Source organism: Lepisosteus oculatus, chromosome 8, assembly GCF_040954835.1.
Source record: "Lepisosteus oculatus isolate fLepOcu1 chromosome 8, fLepOcu1.hap2, whole genome shotgun sequence".
NCBI lineage: Eukaryota > Metazoa > Chordata > Actinopteri > Semionotiformes > Lepisosteidae > Lepisosteus > Lepisosteus oculatus.
In genome coordinates, this window is record NC_090703.1 from 50,708,644 (window position 1) to 50,720,316 (window position 11,673).

At 45.5% G+C, this 11,673-nt stretch overlaps 1 protein-coding gene across 1 annotated transcript; it reads right to left on the minus strand.

The window, feature by feature from the left end:
- Positions 1-254: 254 nt before the first annotated feature.
- Positions 255-10,198, minus strand: nox1 (NADPH oxidase 1). The gene is made up of 13 exons (XM_006632911.3): positions 9,954-10,198; positions 9,284-9,379; positions 8,361-8,471; positions 7,865-7,949; positions 6,842-6,987; positions 6,004-6,185; positions 5,662-5,791; positions 5,088-5,180; positions 4,647-4,888; positions 3,861-4,023; positions 2,794-2,940; positions 2,130-2,254; positions 255-1,669 (listed from the first exon to the last, which is right to left on the minus strand). Exons 1-13 carry the CDS (start codon positions 9,996-9,998, stop codon positions 1,543-1,545), a joined length of 1,692 nt encoding a protein of 563 aa, XP_006632974.1. The 5' UTR covers positions 9,999-10,198; the 3' UTR covers positions 255-1,542.
- Positions 10,199-11,673: the final 1,475 nt, after the last annotated feature.

The window sequence follows — 11,673 nt, forward strand, 5'->3', positions numbered from 1 at the left end:
GAGGGGCTGTGGGATGATCGTGCTCTTGTGTTATGGGGTGAAAGGGACAGTGTATGCGGTGAGTATTTATCTGAAACCGATTGAAAGCTCAGTTTGTTTATAAGGATCTCAAATTATTTATTTCTAAAGGTGTATTGAGCCTTAAGTGGCATTTGAATGCTAAGTATTGAGTCGGATATAGTTTTGTAACCTCGTTATTTTTTACTGGTCATTGAACAGGTCAGCTTCTAGGAAGGAAATACTCAATGGTGCGATTTATTTGCAACCATGAATTTATTTGTGTAAAAGATGTAAAGTATTTTTTAAATAATCTTTCTAAGTCATTGCAAACATTATTTTCATTCGTTTAGGTCATTCCATTCCTAATCATTATCTGAGGTATTTAACTCGCATATAATTCAGGAGATTAGTCCTCAATAAAGACAATGTACAAAAAATCAGTTATACATACTATCTCATACGTTTATCATTACAATACAGCGTCAGTTTTGACAGATACAATTATCAGGCTAATAACACTGTGAGTACAGTAGAGCATTACCCTGCTATTAAAAACTAGACAATCATTTAAAAATACACTGTAGAGTCATTAAAATGTAACAAATGCTATTGGCTCCAATGCTTATTTTGCTGCATTTTTTATGTGAAGTGGCTGCATCCAGAGAAGATAATTGCACTAGGTAATTATTTTCTGAGCCCTGGAATATAAAGCAAAAGACATAACATAAGCAGAATCTTTCTTCTTTTGAAAATACCATCCACTGTTAGTAAGATCAGGTGCATTGCCTGACTTCTATTTAAGCAGTTTGGCCTGTCCTGCCCTGGAACGGTTATAGCTGGTGTATATGCATATACATGTAGTTATAGCAGTTGTACATGCTATAGCTGGGACATTTAAAATGAAAACATCTGGTCATTACAAATTCGTTTCACACTGTGAGGATGAGTGATTAAGCTAATCAAACTCTACTCCATACTTCTGAACTTCCAGGAACACAAACTGTCGCTTGGAACTCCTCAAAGGGAGTGCAATGAGTCACCCAGACCAGCTTGTCATCTTGAGGAGGGCCAGACAGTAACTGATTGTTCCCCATTGGCATTCAGAGTGTCCTGCAGCAATACACAGGGTGCAAAGTCCAAACTGTTTTCTTGACATTTCTTTGAAAGCTATTTAAATTGCCCTCCTCAGATGTGCCGATCAGACTTGAGGTCCCTGGCTTCCTGGCTTGCTGTCTTGCTGTGTGCATAATTCATGAGCCCCTGTGAAAGCTCAGTGATGGACCTGAAAGCATTCACACAGGTGTGCTGACTTCCAGCAGTTGTGCAGGTGGAAAGGTGAAGTCTGTGCATGTGGGCCACAGAAACCTGCTACCAAAGCCTTCAATTCACAAACAGCTGTCCGGATCGCTTGATTCCTTAATGAGTCTTTGTGCAAAAGAGAACGTGAGAGGTGGAGATTGTTGCTGCTGCAGTCAGCATCTTATTGGAGTGCCACTGTCTCCATACAGCAGAGTTCAAAGGAAGTTTACGAATTCAATCTGCTTAGAAGTTCTCCTTGTTGAAGTAAAACTTCACTTTTCGGGGATCGACATCGGAATACTTCACACATTTCTGCTCCAGGGTCTTCGCCAGACTCTGAGGCCCACACAGGAACACACCAACAACTGACCTGCAGCACATCAGTCAGAAAGTAAAAGTATTAGTCATTAGTGTGTGTGAGTGAGCTCTTCCTTTGCATATCCCACTGCCAGTTATTTGCACATTATTATCTGGATAATGTTCTTATTTCACAAATAGCAGTGAAATGATGAATCAAGAGTTGAATGTAATAGTTTCTGTGTATTTGGTCCATTTTGCTATCGGAAATTGAATTCACCTAAAATTTCTAAAGACAATAACAATTTGAAAACCTATTCATCAAATGTATTGGAAATGTATATAGTCATTGTTACACTTCAGATGATGTGATTTTTCTCCAGCTGTTTAACTGATTAGAAAGCAATGAGAAGTGTTATGATTTGGCCAGCACTGACATACACAGCGTGGTACAGAAACGCACGATCTGTATCCGGTTGCGTTCCAATGCCACGATCTTGTGAAGGAAGCATAAAGGAGCATGATAATCTTACGTGGGATTTTCCTTGCGGATCTCCTCAAATTCCTTGTCCCAGTTTGGCCTGCCATAATGAGTTTTCTGTTTGAGCCCAGTGATGATGTCTGTGTCCTTGTCAAAGTGAACCATGGCATGAGCAGCCTGCAGCAAGAGACAGAGGACACAGCCATGGTCAGACCTTGACCTGTAAATCTGTCAGTGCCCACTGCCCAGGAGTAATGATGCCTGCAGGGTTTCTGCAGATACCACATTGAACAAGTTACCCTCTGCATAATGTTGCTCTTGAAGTAGCACAGAGAGAGCAACACTTCAATTTCTACACCTGTCCAAATTATTAAAGCACTGCAACACATGGAAATGCATTCCTCGGTATTAACTGGCGTACTTAAGGACAATGAAGGCAAAGGGAACTCAGATTCTTTCTGTTTTTTGACCGCTGGTCAAGGTGGTCGAGTTCAGGGTTCAGCCTCCGCACTGCTGCCTACAAGCCTGTTTAAACTGAGGTCCTCTTACGGTCATGGAGTTGCCTGACAGGGACTGGCAGTCTCACACTAAAGGACAAGAAATGGCACAAAGGCGGTGCTGATGGCCTTAAAAGTCTAGGCACACAACAGGGAGGAAAAGCCCCCATCACATCTGAACGCAGCTCTGAGCCACAGCTGCTGATGCCCAGTGCTTACGTGACTGTGGTCCCAGCCGGTCAGGAAGAGCTTGTAGGTGAGGAAGTCCTTCATCCCCCTCTCCTCCATCTGCTTCTCCAGCACTTGCAGCAGGTCTGCAAACCACTCAAAGGCATGGGTCTCCCGACATACCCAGCAGAAGAAGATCTGCAGCCACCCAGCGAGAAGACAAAATCAAAACACGCCTCTGTTGCCTTCCTGCCCTTCCCCGGTACTCCCGGGCTTTCCAGATGAGGATATTACTTTTACACTAATGCCAAACCCCCTTCATGTACCAGGAAATGATGCATGACAGCAGCATTAAAAAAAGAAACATTTAAGAAACAGTCTTAGGAAGATATCTTGAGATGTCGAGAGTGGTAAAAAAAAATCCAGTAGCTAGAAAGTGTTTAATCAAATGTATTAAAAGAAAAATTCCTATCATGCATTCATCTTTTAGAACTTTTAATTAAAGAGAGCAAAAGAAAAAATGAGATGCTGTGAGGCTGATATACAGTATAAAGTTCTTCCAGAAAGGCTCTCAGACTACTGGAGGACAGCTCTTCTGACACAGACAGACACTCCATTTACCACGATTATCAGTCAGGAGTTGACCTTTCTATTGAGTTCAACCGATGTCTTGAATTTGTGATCACACGGCAGCCATTTCAACATACCGTGTGCTGATTCAGTCTGATAATTACAAATACAACCCTATTGTAATTGTGAATCCAGGTTAGTTCACTTTAGATTCGTGCTTTGACTCATTTAATTGTAATGATTTGTAAAGGCATTGCACACATTTCAATTAAGGAATTTTCAATTAGTGTTACTTTAAAAACAACACTGGAAACTTCAATCCTTGCTTATATAGTCTAAACCTTTCAATGTTCAATACACTTTCACTGCCAGTCAGGAAAACTACTAATAGGGTGTCTTTTTGTGACTGTCCGGTTTCTGTTCTGTAGAGAAACAACATGAGGATTGATCTTTGTCATGTTCTACAAACAGCAGAGGCGTGAGAAACCCACAGGGGCTGTGTTCTCCATCGGCTGAGAGGTGAGGGCTCCCCTGCGTCCTGCACGTACCTTTCTGGTGCGGAGTTTAGGGTTCGACTCCTTGAACTTGTACCAGATGGACTTGAGGATGGAGGCGAAAGGCGTGACCCCGATGCCACAGCCAACCAGCATGCTGACCTCATAGTCGAACACATCCTCACTGGCCGTGCCAAACGGGCCATCCACGGCCATCCTGGGAGGGCACCGAAAGGTCAGAGGTCACGCCACAGCCAATCACACGGCAGCCTAGGACCCCTCCATTGAAACTTATAGCCACATACTGTAGCTCTGTACAGCTTTAAAAAATATACTGCGTGGGGGGGAGGGGAGGGGGGTAAAATTTAATCTCAGAAGTGATTGTTTTTCATGCTTTTTTTCCAGGGTTGTTGAATCCAAGTCAGAGAGGGTCAGGGTATTGCAGTGTCCAATGCTTACTGGGCTTAGCTGGGCCAATTGAACAGCTTCTCCCAGCTCTTCAGGTGCTGCTGCTACCTGGGACACCTGCCAGCACACCCCCCCCCCAAATACAAGTGTGTGTTTGGGCCATTTCCTCCGTATGTTTACACTGGATGTCTCTGTGCACCCAGTATTGTGATAAGGACGGATTTCAGGCATGATGCACTGTATCCAGGGCACGTGCCACGGGAGAGCTGTACAGAGCTGCACACCTGTAGTCGAACCCACACCCAGATTCTGGCTGACCGCTCTCATCACGAGGGGCTACTCCATCTGCTGCCAGGCCTTCATGGATTTATTGAGCCAGTGGCTTCAGGAGCCGTTTCCACACTGCAGCACCGGACCCCCAGAGGCCCTTACCTGGGCCCCTGCGCCCCCTCGGGCAGGTTCTCCAGCTGGCTGATGAGCCCGCGGGTCCAATCCCCCACGGAGCGGATGTGCACGCTCATGAAGTCCTCCTCGGGGGCAGAGGTCAGGGTGAAGGGGTGCCACTCCAGCTGGGAGACGGAAGGGCAGTTGAGGAAGACGTACTGCCCCACCTCCATGTGGAACCCTGGCTTCGTCAGCTGCAGCTCCAGCACGTTGGAAGGGTGGATCACAATCTGAGGGCACAGGTTATTGATCATGATGACGATGACGGTCGTAACAGCTGATGAAATCGGCAGAATTCCATGTCCCCAGAGTTGGGAATCCCACGTCTCTCCCACCTCCTCTGTGCACGGGCCTCTCCGAGGACACAGGCCAGCGCAGCTGTATCAGAGCGCAGCTGTACAGATTTAGAGAAACCTCTTGCCTGCTCACCTTCCGATATGTGACCTTCTGCAGGTAGCGAATAAAGCGCAGCACACGTTCACACAGGTACAAGAACATGGGTCCTAACACCCACTTCCACGTCTGGGGGAAAAGAGGCAGAGACAAGAGTCACTTGCCTAACTCAGATTAGTATCAAGGCATATCCACACATGTTGCTTGTTTTTTAATCAGGTTTAATTTTCAAGTGAAATAAAATCCAATCTTTCTACCAAGCTGCTTAATATCAAATTGTAAATCTTTCATTTTTTATTATTATTATTAATGATAAATATGTCAACAGTTAGAGTACTGGACTCACAACTGGGAGGTTGTGGGTTCGAATCCCACAGCTGAGCCACTGCTATGTGCTCTTGAGCCAAGTGCTTCAGCTGATTGCCCCAGTAAAATACCCACCTGTGTACATGGGGGTGCACATCCAGGAACAAGAGTGTTCCTTTGGATAAGTGTCAGCTGAAAAGCTTGGCAACAGTTACGATTCTAGGTAACCAGTTCTACAAGGGGAGTGTGCTGTTCTCAGATTTGCGCTCAGGGGGTGCCGACGCCAGCATGTGGAGAGTCTTACCCCTGGCTCCCCTCCTTTGAACTGTGGGATGGGACACTCCTCGATCTTGCCCCAGTACAAGGACTGGTTGCTGCAGACCGCAGTCTTGTGGAGCAGCATGCTGTCCTCTGTCTGCTGGCGCACAATCCGCCTGGAAGAGGCGGAGGGACAAGTGTCACAAAGAGGAGCAGATCCCTGCTGGGAATTACGTCCTAAATTGGCTCTCAGTTAAGATTAGAACACAGGACACAGAACACAGGAGTGCCCTTTGCGGACAAACACAACCTTGTCTTTGCAGAGAAGAGCTCTATCACATGTGGAGCCTTGTGGTCTAAAGTGCTTGGCTGACTCTCTGCTGCTTACCCAGCTCCGTGAAAGACCAGCCCAGCGAAGAAGATGATGAAGAGGTGGTGGGTGTACCAGAAGACCTCATAGAAGCTGCGCCGGATGACCTCCATGGACGAGGTGATCATGAGGATGAAGGCCAAGGTGATGATGACCCCCGTGAGGCCGGCAATGGTGGTAAACGCCACGTACGTGGGAGTCTGAGACACGAGGGGCAGACCAGACTGTCAGTCCCTGCACACAGCCCCACTCGGGGCAGCTCACAGGCCGGTTTATTGCCCCAACCTGAACTCTGGGCGTCTTACTCGACCCAATTATAGTCAAGTGAAATCTGTTTTCACTCGCAATCGCTTGCCATTGAAATCATCTACGGGGTAAGGTTGCTATCACAAGAGAACACCAGTAACACCACCCAAGAGCATGAGCACCTCAATGGAGTGAAGGAACTACAAGTTGTTTAAATCTTAAGCAGTTGCTGATGTTTTTTGAGGGTTTCGATGACCAGCTGTCAAATATTATGTCTGGGGTTATCTGCAGGTTAATTAAGTCATCAGACTAGCTGGATATCTTGATAGCTTAACAACCTGGACTCCTGTGCTCTAACTATTTGACCGTCTTGCCTTCCTTGAGACCTTTTTTTCTGCGAACACAGGCGGCTCTCTTGAACAGCTCAGCAGGAAAGGGCAAAAGAACAATCTGTCAATTTCTTAGATCTGCGATGCAAGACAACACACTAACAAATGCAGCCATGCACGGCTCTAAGAGACATGCGCCGGCTTCTAGAGGCTGATGGCCATTCACAGAAAGGCACTCAGCTGTGTGACTCCGAGTGAATTTGAAAAGCAGCAGGACTCACGGTGTTGTTGGAGCGGATGGGATTGAGGAAGCTCTCGTCAGGCACATCTCCCAGCTCAGAGAGCTCAGTGCTGAGGGTGTCGTACTCTCCCTGTCTGCTGTTGTTCAGCCACTCCAGGTTCAGCAGGTGAGCGATGATGTGGACAGCTGGGCCGAGGAGACAGCAGAGAGAGGGTGTTTGGGATCCCTTACACAACTCAGCAGAGAATTTAATTGTCACTGCATTGGGTATCAGTGCAAACTACCTTGAGAACTGTTGATTCCAAAGCATTATTTGCATTTATTTCTATCAGATTGAATTTGTACTATCCAGATTGCATTTCAACGCGTTTGAAATGTTCCTTTCACAGTGACAAAATTCGAGGCTTTGGCAATATATTGGTGACAACAGGGAGCCACACACCTCTTCCCTTCCACTGTAATTATCAGGGTGTGTGCAACCTGGTGAAAACACAACTACACACTTCACTACACATAGCAAAGCGTCACAAAACAAGAAGAGGCCATTCAGCACATTTTGCATATTCAGAATTGTTAAATGACATAAGCTGTCATCAGCTTATCAGTCAAAAGGCCCCTTGTTTTCCAGTTAATGAGGAAACAAAGCATGTATTCCACCAGGCAGTCTAAACAGGTTTTTGTATGAATACTAGTGTGGGTATGTGATAGCTTCAAAATGCAGGCATGCTTTTTGACAGAAGTCCAGCAAAAGTACTGTGCGCCTGTTTTAAGTAACACAAAAGCGTTATCTGGTTGATATATTCTCATATAGAAAGAAACTCAGGGAATGGATCTAAATCTCACAATCACCTTTTATTGTACAGACAAAGGAGAATATTAAGGGCAGAGAGGGTGTAATGTTATGCTATTGTAATGTACTGTAAATCAAAAATGCCAAGAAACAGTAATTATCATGGCACCAAGTCCCAGCTCAGTAACACACTGACTGTCAAGCCACACATTTCGGAGCCACATGGAGAGAAGAGCAGAGAGACACACAGACTGGCGGCGGGGAGGTGCTCACCCGTCATGAGGGCAATCATGTAGGCTGTCAGTTTGTGGAAAGTCAGGTTCTTGTCCAACTGCTTCCGCATAGACCGTCCGCAACACTGAAATACCAGGAGGGGGCTTGTGAGAAAGACACAACCGCAACGGACCACAACACATGCACACACTGCGAGCACTGCTTCATTTCCTGTGTGCTCTACCTGTTGAACGTGAGGGCAGTGGTCACCCAGAGCCTGTCCTAGAAGAACAGGACACCCGTCCCTCACATGGCACAGTAGCAGGCACTCTCATTGACCCAGCCAGCAGCTCTGGACCAAACTCAAACAGAGCCACGGAGACACAGTGCAAACCCAGGCTGGACTCGAACCCAGGACTAAAGAGCTGTGCTGACTTTCACCCCACTGTGCCTCCCCACTGCTTATATTGAACAGTAAAACGAGTCAAAGTGCAGCGCAGTTCCCTGGCGATTGCTAAGAGCACAAGAGGCTTGAGCTGGCGGGAGAGCCGCTCACCACGAAGGAGCCGCGGACCAGTGACAGCAGGTTCCGGCACACCGGCAGCAGGATCAGCATGCAGTTGAAGTTGAGCACGGCGGCCGGCGCCCGAGCCCACGCCAGCGCGGACTGCAACGGAAAAGAGCGGCGTTAGGAACCGCAGTGTGCGGAGAGCGCGGGGCGCCGTGGCTGTCACGAGGGCGGAGAGGGCGGGTTCAGCCCAGGGAGCCCCCCTGCTGAGGTCCAGCTGTGGCCCTTCCTGGGGCAGCTGACACACACTGAGGCAGGCCGCACCTCACAGACAGGCCCGCCGTCTCTGGCCCATACCTTCAGGAACAAAACCATCAGCGTTTTAACTTCCCTAGAGCACGACCATCAGTTAAGGAATAGAAATACCTTTCTATTCATCTTCTAATCTTTTTTTTTTTAAAACATCACTTTATTAACCCTTTACAATTTCTCGCACTAGGAATTATCTTTTTTCGCAGACCCCAGCTTGCTCTCCATGAGGCACACAGACAGGCAGAGAAGCTGGGGGTCAGAGCGCAGGGTCAGCCATTGCAAGCAACGGGCACAAGGCAGGCTACACCCTGGACAGGACACCAGGCCATGGCAGGTCAGGCAGACACAGACACAGACATGCACACGTTCACACCTGTTTCCCAGGATCGAATTCATCTACCAGTATGTCTGTGGACTGCGGGAGGAAACCCACAAGAACCGGGGGGGATGTAGAAACTCCGCACAGACAGCACCCCGGGAGTTGAACCCAGGTCCTCAAAGCCGTTGTGTTAATCACTGCGCCGCCCATAGTACCCTTCTTCTTAGCTGAATAAAGGATTTCATTTCATTTGTGCCAAAGAAAGTAACCAACATGAAAGGCACTGTTAATATCCGAACCACAGGGCTGTGTTAAAGGGCAGGTTCATGGCTGTGCTCACCCCCAGAAGGTGTCGGGTGTAGACATACTGGTCCCCCAGATCGTAGAAAAAATAGTAGTACAGAAACAGAAATATGTTGATTCCCATCCAAATCACCTAAACAGGAAAAAATAGAACTGCATGAACCATTGACAAGCATTTCAAAACAGAGTTCCACACTCTCTCAGAACATAGAACTGGGCTACATAGTTCAAGGGAAAATTGACACTCGTATCTTTCCAGTTAAAGCGATTTCTTCCGACAAAAAGTGATTTCAGCGTCATTCCTTAAAAGTATGGGATCGGCAGGTTCCCACTACTCAAGGCAGGTTAATGACTAACTTGGGGACTGGAAGACACGACTGGCACTGGTTGAGCAAGGAGAATTAAGCAGTTAATCTTTACAGTCTTAAAAGGCAGACACCACCAAAACAATGTATCTCGTGTATTACAGAAATGAGAGCGACAACAGTAAGTCAGTTAATATTCTACGTTACACCTATTTCACACCTGAAGACGGCTCCACGGCCGAAACGCTGTTTTTTCTTCTCTTTTCAGCATTGAATAAACCTATAACTTATTCCTATTTCATGCGTTTCGTCTTCTTTCTTAATACAAATAATCTTCTATTTCTCGTGCTAATAATAATAATAATAACAACAATAATAATAATAATTCAGATTTGTTCTCACCAGTATAAAAACCGATAACCCGTGGTTCACAATCCAGTTGCCCATGGTGGTAACTTGCGTCTGCAGGTCTGATGTGCGATTTTGTTTCAGTCGGGACTGCTGCTCTGAGCTGCAGCACTCCGGTACTTAAATACCCATTGGACCGCACCCTGGGGCGGGCTGGGCGCACGGAACAGGACCCGTTCGAGTGCTGACTGCAAAAATTCCCTTTAACTGCGGCATGCAGGAAACAGGGCTTAAAAAAAACAATGCTGCATTGTATTTTTATTGGTCATTCTCTCAATTTCAACGAAGCCTTTTTGTTTTATAAATCGTTCTGTCTATAGAGTGCGGAGGAAGTTCTACAGATCTTTCAGGAAACGTTTTATGGCAGAATGAACTTGGCCGAAGCGCTTCTTCTGCAAGCGCAAAGAAGCATCCTGAGCCCGTAAGTCAAAAGTCAAAATGTAGGACTTTCCGCCGTTTGAAATGCGCGTTTAGTTATTAAGTCTTTTATTTAACACAGTTCATCAATAAATCCAAACTCAGCCCACCATATAGCGAAATGCGATGTTACATAACTAGAACGGTTTAAGAATTATTTTTATTTTTTCTCCTGGACAATTCCCGCAATCTCATGCCCATAATAAGGACACAACAGGTTGGAAACAACGAAAGGGGATGAGAATAATGAAAACAAAACTTTTTTAAAAAAAATTAAACGTTATGTGAAGTTGGGTTTTCATAGATTCATAGTTCATCTAGTTCCCGGAAAAGCGAAAACAAAATATGATGACATACCTTGCGTATCGGAAAGTTTTAGCTCATCCGACAGCCAGTGGAACTGCGAGCCTACAGTATGTACTGCACACTATCAATGCTGCACAAATCTGCTGAAAACCCGAATAATCTTGGTTTCGTCTAGTTAGTTAATAATAAATGAGGATAATAAGAATGTATCCTGTACAATGAGGATTTGGCATCGCGCTGGGACTGAATGTGTAAAAGACTAGTGAACTGAAGCAGCTGTTCTTCCTGATTGGACATTTGCACATTTGCATGATGACGAAAACAGTAGACAGGAGATACATCTTTTTTAAACTCAAACAAAACAAAGGAAATCCCTGTAACCCCTGTAACGGTTAATGGAACTGACATTGAAAACAGTAAATATAAATACATTGGCATTATTATAGATTGTAAGTTGACATGAACAGTCAATACGGTAAAAAAAAAAGTTGAAGGCGCAACAAAGGTGGCATATTTTAATGAAGTTAATGAGTTTTAACGTAAAAAAAACCACAAGGTTTACTCTTTTATAAGAATTCTACATTTTGGGTTCGGAGCTGCGGAGGTGCCTTGTACTTGCAGAACAAAAACAAGTTGAACAAAGTGATCGGGACTGAGGCAAAGCTTAGCGACACATCCTCGGACTCCATAAGATGTCTAACAGAGCGACACATTATTAATTTTGCACATAAAATCTTAGATGAGCCCATTCATCCACCATTATTAGAAACTAGACTGATTTAGACCCTCTGGGAGGAGTCGCATATAAAGACTCAGAAAGCATTTACTTCCTTTATACCAAAAAACATTCAATTGATGAACAATGAATATAATGTTTGCAGGTGAGGCTCTTATTGTTATCATTGTTCTTAGACTTTCCTAAGCAAATTATTTTTTAACTCTGTGGGACTGGAAGAGTTCTGATTGAGCGATGTTGTTGAATGGTGTTTTG